The sequence below is a fragment of the Dunckerocampus dactyliophorus genome, chromosome 15, assembly GCF_027744805.1.
Source record: "Dunckerocampus dactyliophorus isolate RoL2022-P2 chromosome 15, RoL_Ddac_1.1, whole genome shotgun sequence".
Lineage (NCBI taxonomy): Eukaryota > Metazoa > Chordata > Actinopteri > Syngnathiformes > Syngnathidae > Dunckerocampus > Dunckerocampus dactyliophorus.
Window position 1 is genome coordinate 2,544,411 of NC_072833.1, and position 24,059 is coordinate 2,568,469.

The 24,059-nt window shown below is 42.1% G+C and overlaps 1 protein-coding gene and 2 non-coding genes across 19 annotated transcripts in view; all 3 read left to right on the forward strand.

The window, feature by feature from the left end:
* Positions 1-24,059, forward strand: part of LOC129194750 (ELKS/Rab6-interacting/CAST family member 1-like) — a 73,784-nt gene that overhangs the window by 44,859 nt on the left and 4,866 nt on the right. For 7 of the 17 annotated variants that reach the window (XM_054800098.1, XM_054800101.1, XM_054800102.1 and 4 more), the window contains 5 exons: positions 632-685; positions 923-1,083; positions 15,081-15,228; positions 19,443-19,550; positions 21,412-21,597. In XM_054800098.1, coding sequence (XP_054656073.1) covers positions 632-685; positions 923-1,083; positions 15,081-15,228; positions 19,443-19,550; positions 21,412-21,597 — 657 coding nt within the window. Of the gene's footprint in view, positions 1-631; positions 686-922; positions 1,084-15,080; positions 15,229-19,442; positions 19,551-19,694; positions 19,770-21,411; positions 21,598-24,059 lie in introns of those variants that run through there. The other 10 variants (XM_054800099.1, XM_054800103.1, XM_054800104.1 and 7 more) reach the window with 3 other exon arrangements.
* trnak-cuu (transfer RNA lysine (anticodon CUU)) lies at positions 19,016-19,088 on the forward strand. Its single transcript has one exon. It is a non-coding gene; the product is annotated as a tRNA-Lys (tRNA).
* trnak-cuu (transfer RNA lysine (anticodon CUU)) lies at positions 22,823-22,895 on the forward strand. Its single transcript has one exon. It is a non-coding gene; the product is annotated as a tRNA-Lys (tRNA).

Here is a 24,059-nt window from a genome sequence, read left to right on the forward strand (position 1 = left end):
TAAAATTTTGATCAGGAGTGTATACGCACTTGCACAATGTCCAAAAAGGAGTAGGAAGAAGCACAACTTATTTAATCCTACCCCTTCCCCATGTCTCGAAAATTGCTGATTGGTCTGTCCACTTCCTGTGTATTAGGGAAAGAAAGGAATGTTTACTGATGGATGCAAAGCTTATTTAGAAATGAAAGAAATAAAAAAAGGAAAACAAAGGGGAAAAAGGTGTAAAAAAAATAATGAAAGCATGTATGAACAGAAAGCGTGTATTATGTGTAATACTGTATTTGCCGTTCTGCTCTCTCACCAGCAGTGCTTTAATACCTCCGCCAAAGGAAGTTTATGTTAGCAGGTTTACAATTTTCACAGACGCTGACGCACTTTTCTTCATTTCTCCATAAGTTTTGAGCAAACTTTCCAGGAATATGCATGAAGTCCTTGGCGGAGGTCGTTCACTTGCATTCTCTCGCTCACTTATATCTTCTCTCTCCTCCTTTCCACTTCTCTTTTCCTGATTTCTTTCTAAACGTTTTGGCTTCAATCCTTGTATCTTTTCTCTTTTGTTGTCTGCCATCCCCTGTGTCTGTCTTTCTATCCGCCTTTGCCGCCGTCCTTTTCTATCTTTTTGTATACGCAGCTCTCTCATATTGAGCTGCATGAGCTCAACACGGCTGGCTTTAGGTGGTCAAAGGTAACATCACTGTGGTCACTTGTGTATCTCTTCTGTCACTTTTTCAACTAAAATGAGCAAATTAGAGAACCTTTTTTCAAAATCCAAACTGCATGAAGCTGTGCATGTGAAGGCATTACAGAATGTGTGTCATCATGATGTGTCGTTGTTACAGCAAGAATAATTTAGTGTGGAATGAAGTGAAATCCTGAAGCAGATATATGTGTGTGTGTGTGTGTGTGTGCGTGTGTGTGTCAGGTGGAAGACCTGCTGGTCGCCATGGAAAAGGTGAAACAGGAGCTGGAGGTGATGAAAGCCAAGCTGTCATCCACTCAGCTGTCACTGGCCGAGAAGGAGGGTCACCTGACTGCTCTGCGGGCTGAGCGGCGGAAGCACCTGGAGGAGGTCCTGGAGATGAAGTAAGAATTTGAATTGAGTTTAAGCAACGTGCAAAGTCGGGGGAAATCCACTGCAAACTCTTATGCTATCTCCAGTAGATTCCTGTGTATGACATGATCCCCCTGCCTTCCCTTTAAAACCAATAGACTTAAGCAGAGTATTAATGCGATAACCATGCAGCTCTTCACATGACTGATTGCATCCACAGACATCCGCCTATGTGCACATGCTGGCTACGTTTTAATGCACTATTAATGGACGGTCTTGCATAAGCTGATGCGTTTATGTACTTAAACCACTGAGGATTTACATGGAGTGGAACAATACATGTGGTTGAAACAGAAGCCAGAGTACCGTCTGTTTAAACACACTGTGGTCCTGATTTTGAGAGAGAAATGTAGGACTTCACTTTGTTTTGGACTTACCGCAGTAACAGTACATCATTAGAACATGATGAACATGAACATGGTGCCTGCATGGACTCCATAAATGTGCACACACCTTGTATATACGTGTTAATTTATGGATGGCAAGACACCCGGAGTGACTTTTAATGGAAAGAAAGCGGCTTTACTTCCACTGTTTGTGTCATAAATGTGTGTGTGGTCCGCCTCTTTGCGTTTTACATCGTCAAATATGCAGATGTTAAAAACAAACTGCTCTTTTAATGGAGTCGCTAATGCACCTTTATGCACTATTTAACATGGCAAAAAACACATTAAATATTAAAAAGACATACTGGTATTATAACAGAAATATTAAACACATTTGCTAAAGCGACCCTTTAATAATTCCATGCAAATGTTAAAAATGAACACTTGCACTTTACATATAAAAAATAGGATAAAGCATACTGGTAACATATTTGCTAAAATAAGGACATAACATTAATTAAATTCATGTAAACATTTTTTTAATGAAATGAATGTAAATCTAAAGTTCATATACACGCATATACAGTTTTCATATTAAAAATATATAAAAACATACTGGTGACATTACAGAAATATTTGCGAAAATATTGGTATAAAATTGAATAAAAGAGTTCATAAAAAATTACTAAAATGTAATAACACAAGATTAGCCCAAGTTCATAGACACACATACAGATTCAATATTAAAATATTTAATTTCAATATTAAAAATACATTTAAACATACTGAACATTACTGAAATAATAAACATATTTGCTAAAATATCGATATGAAATAAAATAAAACAATTATTACTACTACTACTACTACTAATAATAATAACAATAATAATAATAATAATTCATAGTAAATATACTAAACTGTAATAAACATATGTAGACTGAAGTTCATATCCAAACATATAGTTTCCAAAGTATACAAATATTACATGTACACTGGTAACATTACAGAAATATACAGTATAATAACATATTTCCTAAAATAATGAAATATTCCTGGAAAGATGATGCTTTTTCAACACGATCACTCACTCACTCCCCCCTTTTCTTGTAACTGTAATGCACATACTGTATGTTGGCCTTTACGTAGCTGTCATGCATTGACTTACAGTATGTGCCATGCATGACACCACTGTTCATATTTTTCAGCAGTCTGGCCTCCATGGGTGCGTACAACATGGGGATGTTTAAGGTCCTCCGTGTTCGTCTATATGTGCGTGTAATACGCATGAAAATGTCCGGGCGTGCACAGGCCGCCATAACTCTTTGCGGTTTGATGTGTGATTTGTTGCCTGATTTAACACTGGTGTAAAGTTTAATGTTTCTGTAAGACATGATATATGATACTGCTGCTTTCCGCCGTTTCTAGCACAGGCTTGGAATATATTAGCACACATGCACACACTCATTCTACATCTGTGACATTTTGTCTCTCTTTTCTGTCCAAGAATTCATCAGCTCCAAGTGAAGAGGTCCAAGCTGTAGCTTTCTTTGCGAGGGGGAAGTGGGAAGGACGGTAGTAAAATGAAACAAAATGAATATTAACGTGTTTTTTGGCAGCAGGCAACGCAGCGAAAGCAAAGAGGAAAAAAAAGACAGCTGTCCAAAGACAACTTAGTCCGGCCAACAAAACTCCAAATTATATTAGCCTCATCGCCGTCTCCCTCACTCCTTCTGCTCATCCATCACTGTTTAAGACTGCAGTATATGTTCAACGCAAAAGCACTTGTGCAATGAGCTTTTACACCCCATGTGCACAATTAAATTTATGGGTCATTGTTTTTTGCCATTAGAGAACATTTTTACGAGCATTAATATCATAAATTGTTTGCCGAGGCAAATGTTCCCAAACATAAAAAAAAACAACAAAAGCCAATGTCTGTTTATTTGCAAGGTTGTTATGGAGATTGTAACATACAAAAGACAATTTATCACTGCGGAAAACACTCGAGAACTAAAACAACTGTGCACTTGATGATGTTTTGGCAGCGCCGCTTGTCGGGTTATTGTTAGGGCGAGGCAACACTTTTTTTTAAATGCTTTAGCGGGCAAATAAAAGATGATAATTAAGACTCAAACACGGGCTTGCACTCGTTTTAAAACCTTACTGTTTCCCCTTAAATCGTCTCGTGCAGAGGTTCTCAACTGCTTTGGCTGCAGGACCCACCATCGCCACTCAGTGACAAGTGGTGACACAAATTGTGGAATTTTTCAACTCAAACTTCTAAATTATCTTCTGTTTAAAGGGACTATTTGCAACACAACGTGAGCTGCAGCAGTGAGACGCTGTCCTCTCTTCATGGCGCGCTCTTCTCCAGCAGATAGCTGCAGCTGTGTGTCAGACGGACCCACTCGATGTGTTTGCCCCTCCTGCCCTGTGGCGGCGCAGCAAATAGGGTCAGGTCGATTACAGTGTAAAACATTTTTAGTCCATTCGACTAGCAAATGTAAATTCCCCTGCTGCCTTAAAATTGCAATTCAACTCAAGTGCCGCATGTCTTTGTTTTGACTAACAAAGTTACGTTGAAAAGTATATTTATTAAGTCAAATGCCTGCTGCGGATTTGAACCTTGGTCTTCCACACCATAGTGTGACATGTAACCCACTGAACTAGCCAGCCACCATATATGAGGATGGTGGTGGGTACAAGGACAAAAACGCAGACAACCAACTATAATATATTATTTAACGTCTTAGTCCAACTCGATGAGAAAAATACTCAATTCACAGGTTATCAGGTAGCGCTTCATAATATCCATCCGCAATGGAAAGTAGTCCCCTTTGGTTTAAATCGTAACTTACTCATTCTAGTTAAGTGAACGCATCATGATCAGCCTGAGGTTAACGCAACACATAAAGTTGAAGAAGTTTAAAATTCAAAAGTTGTCAGAGCTTTTTGAGTGAACATGAATTATTCATTTGACATAACTAAAACGGGCTGTAGTGTTTTACAGTGTACATTTTGTTTTTTGTTTTTTTCCCAGCTATAGACCCGAAACCCAATGAAAGTGGCTTCGCGACCCGCTTTTGGGTCCTGACCCACCCATTGACAATCACTGGTCAGTGTCTGCAACAATAGACCATTTCACCTAATCAGACGCTCGAAGAAAGTCATTTCTGGAAAAGAAAGATGTTGATGCCTCAAGGCTAATGCAGTGATTTATTTCCCAACGTCCCGTCCTTCATCCCCGCACTCCCTTCCGTCACTCTTTGCCGTCGTGGGCTTTCCCTCACCCCACCCCCGCATTGCAGCGCTTGCTTATTCCCCCTTGTACATAGCTATAGCTTCGGACGTATATCTGTCTGCAAATGTCGTTATCGCGTGGCTGTATTTCCGCTCGTATCATCGCTACTGTCGCCACATGCTGAAAGAAACCAATAGTGTGCGCGGGTGCATGTGGTTTTGCTATTCACAGCATACAACTATGGACAAGAGCAAACTAGTGTGGGTGCAACGGCACTCAACGGTACATATCTCACATGTTTCACTTTAACAACGGAAGAGGGTTTTCAAGCTCTGGTTTCTCCTCGGCAACATCCTAGCCATGTCTCGTGACTATGGGCAGTTATACTTCCTGCCCCACACTTAATCTGCGCTGTGTACGTCTCTGTACCGTCCCAAATCCAGCATGCATAACTGCACCCCTAAAAACGACATATGACGTATAATCTGTACCACCAGGGGGCAATCAAGAGCTGTTGGCTGGCCACAAGACTTTTTGCATGTTTTTTTTTTTTTTTTTTTGCACGTGTGCACTCGTGGATTTACGGCATCTTTGCAGAAAAGCCGTCGCAGACAACTCTACACAACACAACTTATCCTAACGCTAACAATGTGGCACTACGCGTTGAGACTGTGAGTCTCATGTGCATAAACAGACAAGTCGGCGTGACTGCTTGGAAGCACACTTCAGCTTGGAGACACACACACACACACACACACACACACACACACATGCATGCATGTACAAATTATGGCAGTGAGACAAGCGCTTTGATCCCCCTTCAGACAGCAATGAGATTAATTCGCAGCGTGCCAAAAGCGAGGATGTGTGTATTTGTTGTGTGTGTGCGTGTGTGTGTAGCAGACTTGTCGAGAGCTTAGTGCGACTAAAAGGGCGCTGTTTGACACTTACAAGCTGGAAGCAGGGCACACTGTCTCGCACTCTTCTTTTCTTGCCTTACTCGCTTATTCTATGCTTTTTGATGATGAGGTGGGTCTCTTCTATTGTGAGACACTGTACTAGAATGGGGAACCGGTGGAACAATCCTAATTTAGATCAGCACCACCTTGCACACCCTGATAGGTATTGACCTGCAATGTGCATTTAGGTTTCATGTTTTATTTGCCGAGAATGTCAGAGAAATATTTCCAAATTCAAAACCTGAAGGGATTGAGTCAAAATGGGAGCGCAGTACCTGGCGGCAACCTGCTGAGGCACTACTGAGTGCTAAGAAGAACAACCCTGATTGACATACAGTATGTCCAGTATATACTGTATATATATATATATATATATATATATATACTGTATATATATATATACAGTGTATACAGTATATACTGTATACACTGTATATTCATGTTTAAAGAAAAAAATAATACATTAAAATCAATGAATTTGGACTATTAAATAATTAATAAACCATTCAGTTTCTATGCTGCTTGTCCTCATTAGGGTCGCTGGAGCCTGTCCCAGCTAACAGGGTACACCCTGGACTGGTTGGCAGCCAATCGCAGGGCACATACAGACAAACAAGCATTCACACTCACAATTAACCTAAAATGCATGTTTTTAGAATGTGGGGGGGAAGCCGGAGTAACACACGCACGGGGAGATTCAAACCCAGATCTGCTGACTGTGTGGCCAACATGCTAACCACTAGGCCACCACACTGCATTGGAGTGTTAATGTATGTTACAAGCAATATACATATATTTTTTGTATTAATTGATCTTGGTTTATTATTACTGTAAACATCAATAAATAAGAATACAATTTATATATTAGTGTTATTTTATGAATTAATTATTGCAGTAATCAAAAAATAAGATTAATTAATAAAAAATGCAATTATAACATGTTACATAAACGATAAGATAAAATAAAAATAAAAATTCCGGGTTTGCAACAAAATGCATTTTTGTCTCTTAACCCTGAATTCAGGAAACTTTACAATGCAGATGGATGCTGCCATCCATCATTATTATTTAGTTTTATTTTTTTTCTGGCTAAATTGTTAACCAGTGTTCCCATTGTGGTCTAAAGCAGTGTGTGTGTGTGTGTGTGTGTGTGTGTGTGTGTGTGTGTGTGTGTGTGTGTGTGTGTGTGGTCCCAACTCCTGCAGACCCTGGGCTAATGCTTTTTACACCTTTCCTATTAGTCACACTGTGCGTCTACATGTTTTAAAAATGTGTGCGTCCGCTAGAGGAGGAGACAGCTTGGTGAACAAAGACAGAAAGGGGAGGGGGAGGAAAAAAAGATGAGAAAAGGGGGGGGGGAATGTGTCAAGATCAGATCCTCATTCTGTCATGCAGCGGTCCCACCTGCCCTCCTCTCTTGTCTCGCTCTCACCAACACACTGCGATTCTCTCTCGGCCGCCGGCTTCCCTGCTGCGCTTCTTCCCCCTTCATGTCTCTTTGATTTGTTTTCCCTCCAAATCCTCCAGGCAGTTTATTCCCTTCCCTGTCAGTGTTGTGCATATGTGTGTGTGAGTCTTTTCTTAAATCCTCTGTGATGTACAACAGCTCTTTCACACATTTTCAGCGCGCAGTTTTAACGCCACTCTCTGCCGCCTATACAACTCGCACGTCCTTAAAATTGATTAAACAGCATCCATCCTCCTAATGAGGAGTCTAATCATGACAATTAAACACTTTTTAGGTAAATATCATTACAGATAGCCCCCCTTATGTAAAACGATCCCTCTGCCGTGTTTAAAATGGCCCTCCAGAGGGAATTTAAACCATACACAGCTGCAGTAGAAGTTGATAAGGGCAATTCAAAAAGAGAGAGAGCAGGACTAAATGTTTTTTTTTTTTTTTTTTATTGACCGCCTTCGTTCTTTGATGCTGCACATGTGGCGGTCCATATGTTTCACAGGACTGCTGTCAATGTGTAGCTCATACTGTATATATATGAAATCTGTTGTATTTTTTTCCCAAATTCCGTATTTTCCATTTAAATTTTTTAATCTTCTGTTTTTTAACTTTTACACTTATTTTACCACCATAGAGTGTGTGCCTTTTGAGTTAGTGTGTAATAAAATGTCCATTCATTAAATGCAAAAATTCTTACATTTATTGAAGCAATACATCATTGGACAATTGTGCCCAGTATTTCGGAAAGGGATGTAGCTTGGCTAACTTTTCGAATGGGATGTCAGCCTCTGCACACATTACTACAAAATCCTCAACAAACTGTGACACCATTATTTGATTTGCACAGTATTGACAGGATCTTGCGCTCTTATTTTTCAAGGCAAGAAGTGTGCTCTGCGTTGAGAATGTCTCTTGACTGTTAAGTGAAACGAGCTGGGTGCCTCTTGGTGCTCTCGTCCTTATTTCACTCAGAACTTGCATGACATCGTTATCCTAAAACGCTCGCTTACACAACACGGCGTAAACACAATCATACGTCTTGAGTCACACACACGCACCAGCACTGGCATGCTCTGCTAAACTCAGCTAACTCAGCTAGCTTCCAGTCACGCGCTAAGAGATTAGTTTTCACCTGTGTTTTAGGTTGCTGAGGGGGGATTCCACCACATTTGAGCGGTCCGCCGGGGAAATACTTCCCCACATAATCATTCCTTTTCCTCACGATGACAGCATTTCATTCACATGATGTTAATTACCGTGAGAGTCCATGTTTTGCAATAGATTCTGTTTTTATTGGCAAAATTCAACTATTTCGTTAATGCGGAAATCACAGGACCCTACATACAGTATGTGGTTGCTTTACATTTGGAGGCATTGATTGTTTGTGGGAATTGGGAATAAGTTTCATTTTAGGGTGCGTTCACACTTTTAGTCTGTTCTGGTACTGTGGTCCAGACCAAAAATTTTAAAAAGATGCTTGGTGGTTATTTTAGTCCTGTCTTCTTTGCATTACCACTTGTATTTTTGTTAGTAGACCAAATATTGCTCTCAGTGAAACATATGTATAAAGTCGCACCTCGATTGGACGTCTTCTGGGCTACATACACTTGTAGCACTTTCCTTTCTACAGTGGAATATTTACCAGGACGGAACGAAAAGGGTATCGATTGTATAAAGACGTCAAGATGTTTCCCGTATATGTGCTTTTTTTATGATTTTCACTTGGGTTTCTGCTGAGCGTTGCCATGCATTGTCTGGTTACGCATATCCAGTGTTTTGGTCACTCACACTCGCCTCACACAGGACTAGAGTCCACTGGCAGGTGGACCAATACCCATCTCTCAGGCGGTCTTGGTCTCCCGTTTGGTCCCATCCTTTTGGTTCTGGTCTGTGTTCACACTTGACCAAACGAACTGTAATAGCAGAGCAAACGGACTACAGTCTGTTTCAACGGGACCAAGTGTGACTGAATCCTAACACCAGAACCAGGTGTGGGTATGGATTTGTGTGTCTCATTACCCTTTGTTCTTCCACTTCTCATCATGCAGTCTGTCATTCTGCTGACACCTAAGTGTACTTCTTAAGTTGTATTTTGCACGCACCTCACTGGTCGTACGTGCCACCTGCGTCCTCGTTCGTGTTCTTGCAAAACTCATCAACATTTGGAGGTCTTTTTTTCCACCAGCTGCCGCTCTGACCTCAGCTGGCGTACAGGTGGTCTCATCCCTCAGTCTGCACAGCTGTACTCATATTATCCAACCACCAAGTTTTTGACCCTGAAAGACTCTCAAGTTAGTGTTTTCTGAGGATTCAGTCATTATTTCATGTTCTATTGGACTGACCAGTTATTGCAAAAGTCGAAGGCTCAGTAAACTTCATTTTCAAGACAAACAGGAAGGTGAAACGCAACCCAGACGACAGCGGTGACAGGAAGTTGACTCCAAGACTAGATACACTTGCACCACTTAAGAAAGGTCAATGCAAGAGCTTTAGAAATGTGACTCTACAGACAGAAAAAAGCAGCAAAAACTGGGGGAAAAAAAGGACAAAACCCATATGTTAATATGGCTAATACTATTATTACCACAAAGCCGTGGATTAGTTTGAGCCTGTTTTTAGAAATATCAAAATGGCCCCTACGTCGTTTGATTTTTCAGTATGTGGCCCTCAGTAGAAAAACTTTGGACCCCCCTCATATATAGAATATTTTTGGAAGTTGGTCCTTAAAGGTTATCCCATACAGGATTTTTTTCTTTAAACACATACTGGGGACATGTCGCATACCTTTGTGGTTTGTTTAGACTTGGACTTGTGTATTCCCTCGGACTCTTGAGACCTATATGCTCAGAGCACTTTTCCGTAAGCACTGTTCCTGTTGTATTTACTCTCTTTTTGGTCATGTTCCTTTTTCCACCTTCCTTGGTGAGTTTAATGTTATACCTACAGTAGGTGTGTCTCCTAGACTTTTTTCATTAGTTTGCTACTTGTGTTTTGTATAAATATGCTCCCCCTTGACAATGTTTGCCCTCATTGCAATGAAATACACCATTTGTTTAGCAAGCGACAATAGCAGCCTTTGATGGCACGCATGCTGACAATAAATAATCTGTTGATGTTACTTAGGTTGGTTTTACGTATGGCGCCATTGTTTTTAGTGCAAGTCAGCATGCTGTTATGAAACAGATCTTCGAGCCTCACAATGGTACTTTAGAAACGTCAGCTTGTGCCACAACAATGCCTTCTGGGAAGTGTAAACAGTGGCGTCGTACAAGCAGCCTCTTGTGTGTAGCCATGTCATAGGAAACAATGGAGGGCTGCTTTATGGCATAGTGACAGCGAGAGGGGATTATTTTTAACATGTGTTTGTCTTGGACAGACACTGGCCAGTGTCACTGTGGACTCAATCTACGCGAGCACAGGAAAGTACGCTATCATAGCCACAGACATTGAACTCTTACACATGCAACGACACACTCACAAGTGTGACAGCACGGAGGAGATAACGCAGCACACACTGGAAGCTGCCCTCCCGTGCACACAAACTCTTGTGATCCAAGACTCGGTATGAACCTTCCCGATAAAATGAGGGGCTTTGAGTGGTTTTAGGACGGGCCCATGGTTGCCGTGCGTGCCGGGGTGGAGGTCAGGTGCCTGGTGCGCTCGTGTGCGTCTGCTTACTATCTTGCCTTGTCGCCACGCCGATGACATCATGGCGCACGGCCGCCAAACGGACGGAAAGAATGCCTCTTGTCTCCTTTACAGGCGGAGAGGGCGAGCGATAGAGCGAGTGATGGAGGATCGGCCAAGGAGATGATGAAAAAAGTGTGTGTGTGTGTGTGTGTGTGTGTGTGTGTGTGTGTGTGTGTGTGTGTGTGTGTATGTGAGATAGTGAGAACATCTGGAATGAATACCATTTTATCACCATGGTTTATAAGCACTGTGTGCAGGCAGGTAAATATCTGATATAATATTAAATGAAAGGCACTGTTTGCATTAATAAAGATAGTGTTCCATCAGCCGCATACCTGGAAATGATATTTGTGGCTGCCTACTGTGGCACCCCCTATTTGGTGGTGATTCAGCTACAAAACCCTAAAGGAAAGCCTGGATTATGCTCCTGCATCGAGGTGCCGATTTAGGCTACTTTGGCTACCCTCCTGCGTAACTTGACACGCACCTCCAAAAAAAATCAAACCACACATCGTGGCGAGGTGAACCGTAAATCTGTGATTGGTCTGCTTTTTTTACATCATTTCCTGTGTGTATAGGACCGAGTCGTTCAAAGAGCGTACAGCCCACCTTCACGAACGCCTTCTCGTTCTATTTTGGATCAACATGTGCAACTAGAGGGCCAGTGGTAACACTGTGGAGTTCCCGCGCCAATATCAGTCCCCTTCCCTCCTTATTTGCCATTGTTCACCAGCGACAAAGACAGTTATGCTCACTGAATTGACACTCAGGAAAACACCACCCCTAACTTTTGGGTAGAGAATTGCACTTCACACACTCAACCCCGACAAAGAGCTATAAAAGCATCAAGACGGCATCACAGGGGAAGGTGCAGTGAATATGCAGAAGCATAATCCAGGCTCTACAGTGGGTGTTTTGGAGAGGCAACGCAGGCAAACGCAGGCAACACAGTAGGGGTTCATGTTTGTCAAACTTGTACCCTCTCGTGTGCAGAGGTTCAGGGGAGGAGTTAGCTCACACATACGAATACATTCCCAATCTGTTCTCACTGGAGACTCATGCGTGTATGGGTCGTTTGACTGATCATCATTTGCCGACGGGATTGATCAATCAATGCCTGAGTGCCGCAGCACAGATGCATGATGGGACACTGACAGTGTGGTCAGTGAGGTTGACCATAGAATCCTTCAGCCTTCACCCTGGCCAAACGTGTCATCTGTCTTCATTTAAACACTCTCATCATTACATTCCTCACTTTTCGTGTGTGCTGCACAACTTCAGCAGTGAGTTTTGGGCGGATCCATATAATTGCACGTCTGTGCGCCTTTGCAAATGCAAATCTGTATGATTTATACATTGCGGTGTGCAGAGAAAAGAGGAAACGGTCACATTTGACCCTGTAATCACCTAACCAACGCTTTGTTTGCCTCACTTGTTGACAGTGCACGTTTCGCATGTTTTTAACCAATTAAACGACCATTACTAGTTGACAAATGTTCCCCTTTTAGCTGTCCGACAGTCATCTTATGTCACACTTGAAAGAATATATGTTTTTATGATGCTTCAGGGAGAAAAGTTAGTGGTTTGGTTAGGTTTGGCCAGGGAAACATCCTGACTTTGCACATTTGAAACTTAGAAACAAGCTCTGGTCTTGCCAAGGTTTGGCTTTGACCTCTTTCACCTCTTTAAAACCTGGTACACACAAAGGTTTTCTAGATGTGAGAGAGCCCACACGTGATACACTACCGGTCAAACGTTTTAGAACACTCCAATTTCTCTGGAGAAAAAAAAAATACATTTGTAAGTGTTAAGATGATCTGTCTCTCTTCCGTTGTTAATTCCCTTTTTTTTGCCATTTTTGTTGCAACAAATTGCTTTCTCCAGTACAATGCTGTTCACCAGGGTATAGTACCACAGTGTTTTCTGAACACTGTTTTTATGCAGACAGAGGAGGTAGTAAGTACTCCAGAACTTGGAATACCTGTAGGAATTAGTTGCAAAGTGCTAAGATTGGATCAACCTCCATTTCTGCAGAACAGCTTTAAATTGTTGACCCATTTTGTGGTCCCTGAAACAGGCCTTTTTGTATACCCCTTGTCCCTCAATGCACCTGGCATTTGTCCTGCTTGCTTGCTATGCCCTTACGAGGTGCGTGCCATGTTTCTGGGCAACTTGGCCAAGCTTGAGTTGGAGGGGAAGGGCATAGAGTGTGAACGCATCATAGCTACATTGCCTTTATATCTGCTGGAGAAGAGCACTCCATTAAGAGACAAGTGTCTCTCCGCTCCAGCTCACGTTGTGTCGCGCGGGGAATTCCGCCCACAATGAAGACTCACAGGTACTGTTTCAGGCCCAGTTCGACCTATTCATGCCCACTTAGAGCTATTGACCCAGTTAGAGGGGTGGGCTACAGAAGAAATAGACCTCCTATTATTATTATTAATACACTTACCTGTTGAGTCAATCAGGAGAAGTTACATTTGTTTATTTTGAATTGTACTTTTTGTTTATTGGAGGAGTTGAATCAGAGCAACTAGAGTAGCTTGCTTTTCTTAAAGATGTCGCACCTCTCATCCAGGTCCAAGTCCAGGTGCTGTCATTCACCTCCTCAGATACACCGTGTACTGAAAACCTTTACAAACAATTTTTGAATTTGTGGATAGAAATGTATTGTTCCTGAGCAGGAAGCGGGCGGGATATAATGCTTGCAACACGTTAGAAAGTGAGCGCCCTCTAAGCAGCCGCGTAATTGTTGCAAACAGGCCCTTTAAATACAAGATATTTAAGAGGTTTTAGTTTAAAAATGTCTGCAATTTGGGCGTTGGTGGGTCCCACAGCCAAACCAGTTGAGAATCACTGCATTAGAACACAGCACAGCACACATTTATGCTGACGTAGTACCCGGACTGACCTGTCATAGGCAGCAATGAGCCACAGTGTACCCAGACTGGTAAAGTGGAACCTTGGTTAACGTCATTAATTTGTTCCAGAAAGTCAGACTCGAACGGAAACGGACTTTAACCGAATACATCTTTACCATAAGAAATAATGAAAATCCAGTTAAGCCAAAAATGCTAACACAAAACTTGTTTTTAGAGTTTTACAATTATAGTTTTACATGCATAAAATAATTTGAAATGCATATAAATACATATAAATGATGAATGAAAGGGATAAATGAACATTTAAGTTTACTTTCATTGAAGACTGAAAACAGGAAGGTGGTGGTTGATCTCACCGCCACATCATGTCTTTGGAAACAGTCACGTCTTCAAAAAGAAGGTAAAAGTTCATTTATGTTAATTTATTCCTCTCAGTTGTCATTGATATGCATTTAAAATAGTAAAACTATAAAAAATGTGTTTTGTGTTCACTTTTTCTGTCAGCAGCTGTTGACATCATAGACGGGCTGACTGCCATTTTGTTTAGCTCGCTAATAGGATACTAACAAGGCAGGACATTTTGTGATAATAAAGAAAACACATTAAGACCAAAGTTGGACTCACGCAGTATATTAACAACAAGACAAGATGCACGCCATATTGTACACTAACCAAAGAATGCAACCCGAAGCAAAATTGTGGTGTAAATTTTCAACGTTAACTTAAAAACACGCAAACTGGGGCGGACGCAAACCGAGGTTTCACTGTATAAAAAGAAGAAGAATTGGTAGTTTATCTGCTAACTCCATTGCGTTTACCAACTCTGCTGTAGTAAGGCTTGTTTGCCACATTAAATAAACATTTGCATGACGTAGTACCAGAACTGACCTGTGAGAGGCACCAATGAGCCACAGATTGCCGGAATCTAAAAAGGAGAGGCTAGGCTAATTGTTAGCTTGTCTTTTAACTCCTTTGCAATGGGACTATTGTGGTAAGGTTTGTATGAGATTAAATAAACAGTTTTTGACATCCATTTAACTTTTTTCCCCCTCTTTTCTGAGCCTTGGCCAGCTTTGTCCACACACAAGAATTTTTGCTGTAAATATTGAACATGTTTAACATTACCGATTGTTTTTTTTTTTTAACAGCTTGGGGAAATAAACACAAGATAATCGGTCAAGCTAATCTTAAGACATCAGACAATCGGAACTTTGCAGACTTTGGTTGGAAAGAAAGGGAATCGGGCTCAAAATTTGCCCGATTATCTTCATGTGTAGTGTTCATGGGTCATTACTATTACAAATGACCCATGAATACTACGCGTACTACCATAAAAATGTTGTACTAGATTAAATCTGCTGCTTTTTAATCAGCCAACAGTGATTCAACATTATTAATGATATGTGCAGACAAGAGGCGCTGCTGGCAGCCATCAGTGAGAAAGACGCCAACATCGCCCTGCTGGAGCTCTCCTCATCCAAGAAGAAGAAAACCCAAGAAGAGGTGGCAGCACTGAAGCGGGAGAAGGATGGCCTGGTGCAGGAGCTCAAACAGCAGGTAGGAAATTTGCAGCGTAACAGAGGATGTACAGGAGTGGGACATACTGCACACACGTGGAAAAATGTCGGAACTGGTAGGGCGATGTATCAGTGACACGAAGAGCTAAAGAATACAGCAAGGCAAAGAGGAACCCGCTCCAGATGTGTCCACAGCCTTCCGACCACCGAGGGTAAATTTAGGATTTACCCCTCCTACTCCTCGCCGCACTAACAAATCTCAGGGTGACAACACTTTCAAACTGATGTGTGTTGATTTATCTCTACCAGAATACACACTCACATGCAGGCCACCCGTCACTCCGGTGCATGTTTACAAAGTTAAACACACACTGGCCAAAAACAAGGATATAAACATGACAAAATGCCTCGGTGGTTTTTCTCTCCCACACACACACACACACACACACACACACACACACACACACAGCCCCCTTAGAGGATGAGTCCTTCACTGTCTCACTAATTAATGTCCCCCCATCAGTCAGTATCCACCGTATGAACAAAAGTATGCCATTTAAACTACCAGCAGTACACAGCTTTCACTATTTTCTGTGGGGAATTTTTGCCCATTCGTCCAGAATCCAGAGCATCACTGGAGTTCTTCCACAACAAAGTCATCCAACCATGTCTGTATTGAAACGTGTGTCAAGTGACGCCATTATAGCATGCATCACTCTCCTCTGTCCCTTCGCAGGTCTTTTATGACACATCAGGGTCTCAAAGGTGGTGACTGTCAACTGTCTCAATGTGTGTGTGTGTGTGTGTGTGTGTGTGTGTGTGTGTGTGCGTGTGTGTGCGCTTTGTCTCCCTCCCCCCTCTCGCTGCCTCTCTCCCTCTGTGGTATCATAATTTTCAGTCCCTCCATGATGGATCACAGCTGAGACTTCCTCAGTATTCCCGTCTGTGTATGTTTGCGCGAGCGCTGGGCGAGCCGAGGCCGGCGGCGTATTTTTAGCTCCCCGCCTCCCCTCGCCTCCCTGTGCAAGTGTCACACAAGAATAAAGCTCCCGGACAGCTGTAAAATGAGACGACAAGTGTGTACAATATAAAAGAGTTGCATTGAAACATGTCGCTTTAACGCAAGTATGGGTGTAAGAAATAAGCTAGCTGGTAGGGTTAGCCATTCCAGTGCATTTCCTTGATTGATACTTCTCCATTGAGAGAAGCCAGATGAGGTGGCTCAGGCATCTGGTCAGGATGCCTCCCGCACGGCTCCCTAGTGAGGTGTTCAGGGCACGTGGGACCGGTAGGAGGCCTCGGGGAAGACCCAGGACACGTTGGCGAGACTATGTCATCTGTAAAGTTGTGGAAGTGGCGTTTGAAATATTTTCTCACAGGCAATTGGCACTGTCTAATGTTTGCAGCAGTTCTTGAAATGCTGGCTTTTCAACTGGATTAAAGGGCAGCATTTCTTTTGCAGTGACTTTCTATGAACGCACACAATTTTGCGCTGCTCCGTTTCTATTGACTTTGCCAACCAAATGTCTCAGAGTGAGTGTAGACTGTCAGGACGAAGGTTCTGCATTTGGATGTGTAGTTTTTCTGCCAGATGGGAGAAGTGGGTCAGGTGGACGTGTTTGAGGTGGGCAAGTTTGTTTTGTTACCTTTCATGTTGTTACTGCTTTTGAATGAATTTAGCATACTGGCTTGCTCATGTTGATGGGCTCACCTTGCTCATTAAAATTCCCACACTGGGGCGGTGCCATTTGACTTTGAAAGCATCTTTTTCCCTCCTAACCGTTACCTTGAATTGCTCCTCACAAAGCTTCACTCTTTTGCTGTGTGTGTATGCTAGTAGTCCCCCCTCCCCTCACAGACACAGAGACTGTATGACTGACAAGAGGTGTCACTCTGTTTGCCATTGTTCTATGAAGCGTCTAGGTGCTGAACCAATGCACAGAGTGAATCCTCTTCCTGCCAGTCTGGAGGCGACAGACGAAGAAAACAGACACACATGCACATGGCAATATATTTCATTTATCGTGTGATTAATTAATGAATTTATTATCGCAAAAAATATATATATTTCTGAAGGAGAAATTTTAAGTTCGCAAGATCTCACACCCCTGCTAGCTATTGCTATTTGGTAGTTTTTCCATGCTAGTTAGTGTGAATAGCAGGCTGCCACTGTTGTCAAAATTGTAAAATATGCACCCACTAAATAAGGAATTTGCTAGATTTTGTAGTTTCACAAACACAAAGTGGTCATTATGCAGTGCATTATGGGTTGTTGATGTCAGACAGCGGTGTCACTTTGCAGTTTGCCTGTCGACATGGCAAAATGGTCAAAAATGTGATGTTAGAAAGATGAAGAAGACATTGTGATGTTAGCTCCTTACTTAGCCACAATTTACTGCGCACGAGGCCCCCGTCGATGAGATATGCAGGTTGTGTGCGGCCTTGACCAATGTGTGGACCGCCTTTTGTGAGCGAAACCTGGCTGCAATATGTTATCCACATTATTAGAAAATGTCTAGAAGATGGCTTTTTGGGGATGTTGTTTCAAGGCCATAGTAAGGATCACCCTTACCTTGTGGGGCTTGTATTTGTCATTTCTTCTCTTTTAAAACAGAAAACACAATGACAATGACACAATTCACTAATGCCAAACTTCACACAACCATGAAGGTTAATCAAACATTTACATCCAGCCATGACTCAGCAACTTTGCACACTGATAACTGTTCCAATGATGATACAATAATCTAATCTACGATTCCCCTCCGCCTTATCACAGTAGAATACATTTTTTTCTTCCACAACTCAGCATTTTTTCCCCCCCACCTCGCCCCGCTTCATTTGTTTCTCACTCTTTGTAACGCTTGGAATGAAATAATATGTGATTAGATTTAGCTGGAAGGAGAGCGCCAGGGTCAGCATTCCTGATAATTAAGAAGTAGACCACGAAAGGGTGGGAAAAGACGGGAAAAACTGATTTGCGTTTGCTTTTTGTTATTCACATTTTGTTAGGACTTGTGGTGTCTTAAAAGAGGTGTTAGAGGAGAAGTTGGAGTTGTAAATGAGGATGTTTTAGAGACTGGCGAAACAGCCGGTCAGATGAGGAGGAAAAGAGCGGATCAGGAGTGGAGGAAAATAAAAAAGAAATTATGGGAAAACAACATTAAGGAAGGAGGAAAAAACAAAAAGGAAGGATGAAAAAAACAGATCAAGGAAGTAGGAAAAGAACAACTTTGGGAATAAGAGAAAGCTCAAAGCAGGGAAAGAGGAAAATAGCCAAGCATGGAAGGAGGAGAAGAGCAAAGAATGGAAAAGAGGAAAAGAAAAAAAATTGACAGAAAAAGGACAGATCAAGGAAGGAGGAAAAGGCAAAAAGGAAGATCAAGAGCAAAGGCAAAAGAGCAGATCAAGGAAGGAGGAAAAGACAAAAAGGAAGAATGAAAAGAGCGAATCATAGAAGGAAGAAAAGACAAAAAGGAAGAATGAAAAGAGCAGATCAAGGAAGTAAAAGGCAAAAAGGAAGGATAAAAAGAGCAAATCATAGAAGGAAGAAAAGACAAAAAGGAAGGATGAAAAGAGCAGATGAAGGAAGAAGGAAAAGAGCAACATAGGGAAAAAGAGAAGGTGCAAAGCATGGAAGGAGGAAACAAGCAGGTCGAGGAAAGTGTGAAAGAGCAGATCCATGAAATCATTCACAGATAAAATAAGGAGACGCAAACCAAGAGGAAGCATTGCGGTAAAACTGTGATGTTGCCCCACTTTGAGTACCAGGTTGTTCACTGAATTCAGCCTAGTCCTGATCACGTGACCCATTCTTCATATGGTCAGCCCGGCTAGCTCAGTCGGTAGAGCATGAGACTCTTAATCTCAGGGTCGTGGGTTCGAGCCCCATGTTGGGCGCTCCTGTTTTCACGCCTTTTAGTCGTCTTTCCCCTCCGCTGGGAGACGACATGGCTTTCTCATGTCTCACTCCCTCACCCCTCCAAGGTTCGCCGTAAAGCGAGATTTATTACGTTAAGTTGGGAAACAGAGAACGGCTGAAAGAGGATCCAGGGTCGCAGAGGGAGGCGATGATAGGAAGCGGAAAAGACAATGTAATTTTGTTCTCGGGGGGTTTAATGCTGCACGTTCAAGGTTTTACTGGATCAAGTGCTTTAACATGCTGAATGCAACTGTCAATAGAAAATAACACGACAACCTGTGCATGGGTCACCTAACCTATAACCACAACTACTGCATTTTATGTCCTTGCAGACTCAAAACAGGATGAAGCTGATGGCGGACAACTACGAGGATGACCACCTGAAGGTGTCGTCTCCCAACGCGGAGTTGCCCAACAACCACAAGCCCTCTCCAGATCAGGTGAGTCATCTACCGTCTAAATGTCTTCTTAAGATCCTAAGAATCCAGCCAACAACGCGACTACTGTATTTCCTGTCCCACTAAACTAACGCCCCCCCACCCCCCACTGCTCTCTCTGGTATCACGCTGCTCATGGACTCACAGGACGATGAGGAGGGCATTTGGGCCTAGCAGGTCCTTCTCTTTATTTCCCCTCCCTTCACCATTTTGTACAGAAGGGTGAGCATCCTCACTCGTTATTGGGAATGCGCTCAGTGTGTCGTTCCTCATCGCTCACTTTCCTTTCGCATGTGCGTGAATGCCGTGGTTTTGGTGGTACAGTGGTTTTTGTTTACTTTTCATCATCACAGCCATGAGTCATTCATATTTTGTGGCGCCACCATTTATGTGCATATATTTTGTTTTGTGTCTGTATATCATTAATTATTCTTCTCTTTTTTCTTTTTTTTTTTTACACCTTTTTTGGATTGAATTTGTGGAATTTCCCACTGTCTTGAACGCAACACGGCTGAATTTGACGATGTCTTATTGGCAATAAGGTGGAAGAAAATACCGCATCTCAGGGTGTTTGAGATGCACGTAAGGCGGTTAATTTCATTACAGGCATGTTGTTTGTGTTCATTGTTTGCGACAATCCTATTCTCCTCAATGCTGAGAAAGGGTCTCTAGTAGTTGCACACACACACACACACACACACTCTCCTCGGTGTGAGGTGGGTAATTTGCCATAGCACATTACATCTGAACACTGAGCGCCTCTGTGCCCTCCTGCACGTGCATTCTGAGGAGATTTTTATGGCATTTTGCCTTTTTAATGGTCTTTGCAAGTATTTGATGCGTCGCTGAATAAAGACAAGGATGGCGTGTAAATGTTTTTTTCCTCTTAAATAAAATAACCTCGCATGATGACAGGCTATCGCTGGTCCGAGCCGAGCAGGCCGAGTGCATACAGTGATGCCTATGTAAATAGTACTGATATTTATTTTTTGATCAACAGACCATCAAAACAGTGGATTTATTGCTATATGCACTCCATATAATCTACTTACAAGCTACTGAAAAATGCATGCATCCTCAGTGTCCTTTTAATGTAATTTCACCATATATATTTGAGAAAATAAATGAATGGTGTGAGAGTTGTAGGGAAATAAATGTATCCAGGCCGTTTGCTAGCTGAATGACTCTCTTTGGAGTGATTTCACAGCGTAGTCAGGGTGCGGTAGGCCGGCATGGGAGGCTAATAAAAGAGGCACTAACACACACACACAGACACACACACAGCGGCATGGAATTATTTCTCCCCTGAGACGCTTTCATAGCGCCGTAATGCACTCGCTTGATAGCACGGTGGGCTTGTTAAATTGTACAGTACAACCAAAATATTCTATAGCCTTCAACATATAAATAAATAATACAATTAAAGGAGCAGTCGTGTTTGCAACTGGATCGTCTTAAACTTTTTATGGTACACAATCTAAAGGATGACTAAAGCCTTGCTTTTACTGAGTTCCCCTGTACTATATAACTGTCTTATAAACACTTTACGCCAGGACTATCCCACTAATTTGCTGAGAGTCTCCTTTCTTTTCCCCTCTCCCGCTAATGCAAGGCTCTGCCATACCTTCAAACTTTTACTTAACCAAATTGCTAACATTGTCATCACATACGACAGGCGCACTCTGCTGTTTTTAAGGATACGCTGCAAAAAAAACACTCGTCAAAGATCCTCAATAATGGCTTTCTAAAGATGCGCTGATGTTTTTAGAAATCTGCTGCAAAAATGGGCCGCTATGATGTAATTCATGGCCCGAAATAGCCTTCCCAAATTCTACATGAAATGTCGTTCTTTCAATACGCCCAGATTCTCTCTCCTCTCCTGGATCTGGACCAGAACCGCAGCAAGCTGAAGCTGTACATCAGTCACCTGACCTCGCTATGTCAGGAGCGAGACCCCGTCATCCTGCAGGACTTTGCCCCGCCCCCCTCCTATCACCGCGCAGACTCCGCCTCCTGGCAGGCGGAGCTGGACGGCATGACGCGGGAACAGGTACGCTCAGGACACTTTTATTGCCGTTTCCATGACTCTCCAGCTCATTTGTAGGCGCATTAGTGACTCAGATTTATAACTGGTTTCATTTTGGGAGCCACCCAGCAACCATAAGTGTTTTTTTATATATAGAAATACACTTAGTAGATGGATAGTTGAGTTCACACGTCACATTTACATGCTCATATGAGTCATTTGAGTAATTTCAAGTGGAAACACCATGCTGCCTATAGTCTAATGTTTCACTTTAATGTGTTGATTGTACCATCTGTGTGTGTGTGTGTGTGTGTGTGTGTGTGTGTGTGTGTGTGTGTGCATGTGGGCGGGGGCACAGGGCGTACACTTTTTGGCACCTCCTTTGACATCACTCAAGAGATTTACGCCAGTGGGTCACCTGGCGACAAGCGGCTGGCTGCAGAACAAATAGACTTTCACTTTATTGAACTCTCCCTTTAAAAAAAAAGATCTTTGGCAGCAGCATGATTGCTGCTTGGTATGTGGAGCGGTAGAGACGGCCATTTATTTGACTTGTCATCACGGAGGAGGGAGGAGAGAAACTCCAATAAAAATGAGGATAGGGAAAGAAATGGTTAGCTTACACCGTCATATTACATTTAACATACTGAAAACACATCAGGGATATGTCTAGGTAGGTGTACAGTGAATTAGCATAAATTCTTGAAAAAAATCAACTTGAAATATCCACAGTGAAGCTGCTGTTTAAAGGGTGTGTACATGAAAGGTGCCGGTTGTTTTGTGGTTTCCTTCCAGCATGCTTAACAACATGCTTCGTGACATGAAAGCGCTCATGGCACCAAAAAAAGTTTGAAAAAAACAGTAACAAAATGAAAGTACTCACTTAAAACATTTTTGTCATACTGCTGTCATAACAACAGCAAAAAACACAGATATGTATGAAAATGAACAAAAGGGAACTGAAAAATATAGTTTTCTTGACGCTAATATCAATCTAATGCTGATACCACTCGTAGTATCGATACTACCAGGTTACCAGGATACCAGGTTACCATTTTCTGACTGACTGGAGGTAACTGCAATTATTCAAACAAAGGAGACTGCTCGTATTTAAAATAAAAGGGGTGTGACAGGGTGTTCAATTCTTTTATAATCACCGTCTTTGCATTTTTATTGAAGAATGCATGCGCTGGTTTGCTCCTAAATGCACTGTTGCATCCGTTTTCCACAGTTAGTCAATGCTAGCATGGCCTGGCTAGCTCAGTCGGTAGAGCATGAGACTCTTAATCTCAGGGTCGTGGGTTCGAGCCCCACGTTGGGCGTCAGTTACTTTTTAGGATGCTTGCGCACAAAGAAATACGATAATCCCCCCGCCCCTCTTAGAAATCGTTCCACCATGTTAAGGTGTCACTCAGAATGTAAACATGCACAGAACTTTATGTAAAGTAGACACACACACGTGTCATTTTATGTTGACATATTTATGTACATTTAACTTTAACCTGTAAGTGAGATTAGACATGCTGACGTACATGCACAGACTTTTATCATCATTAGATAAATGGACAGTTAGTTGCTCAGTCCTGCAAAGACATTTCGCATGATGGCGGACAGGTTTTTCAACCAGTCTTGCTCAAATCTGACACACATCTGCTGGTCTGTGCCCTAAAGGTGTGTACCAAATGTGGTGATGATCTGACTAAACAGCCTAGAGTTACAGTGGCTGTCTTGTAGAGCACATTGAGCTGTGTGGGAAATGTCAAGTCAATCCCACTTATGGGGTTTAATAAGAGCGCCACCATGTGGTGTACTTGCCGTAAAAATAATATCAGAGTAGAAGAGTTACACCAACATTGGAAATAGTACTTATCATCATATTTTATGAAGACACTTGCAAATCCAGTTTCCTTTGTGTTAAATGTGATTGTTGCATTCACAGAACTTCACGAAAGGGGATAATCATCAATATTGTTCATTTGCCCGGAATCGAAGTGATTTGTTTTCAGGTGCACTACTTGTCTGCCACCAGCAGAGGTGCTGTTAATTCCAGTTCAATTTGCTTTGCCTTAAAGCAGGGGTGTCCAAACTTTTTCCACTGAGGGCTGCACACAGAAAAATTAGAATGCTGGGGGCCACTTGATATTTTTATATGTTTTTTTTATTTTATAAAAAGGCAATGAAAAACACATTTACATATATTTAAAGCGAAAGCTTTGTGTTATTAATTGTGAATATCAACATCTCAGCATTTTTCTTTGCAGTGTGCCTTTTTCCTCATTTTTTTCCAATTTTTGCCGTTTTAGTGTTTAATATTATTTCGACAACGTGCCTCGGGCCAATAATAAACGAGTCACGGGCCACACTTTGGACACCCCTGCCTTAAAGTGATGTCATTTCTGCGGAAGCATCCTTTTAACCTCTCAAATGCCTGTTGAACAACTAGCAGGAGAACAACATACAAAAGCCGCAGCAGTCAGTCAGAAGCA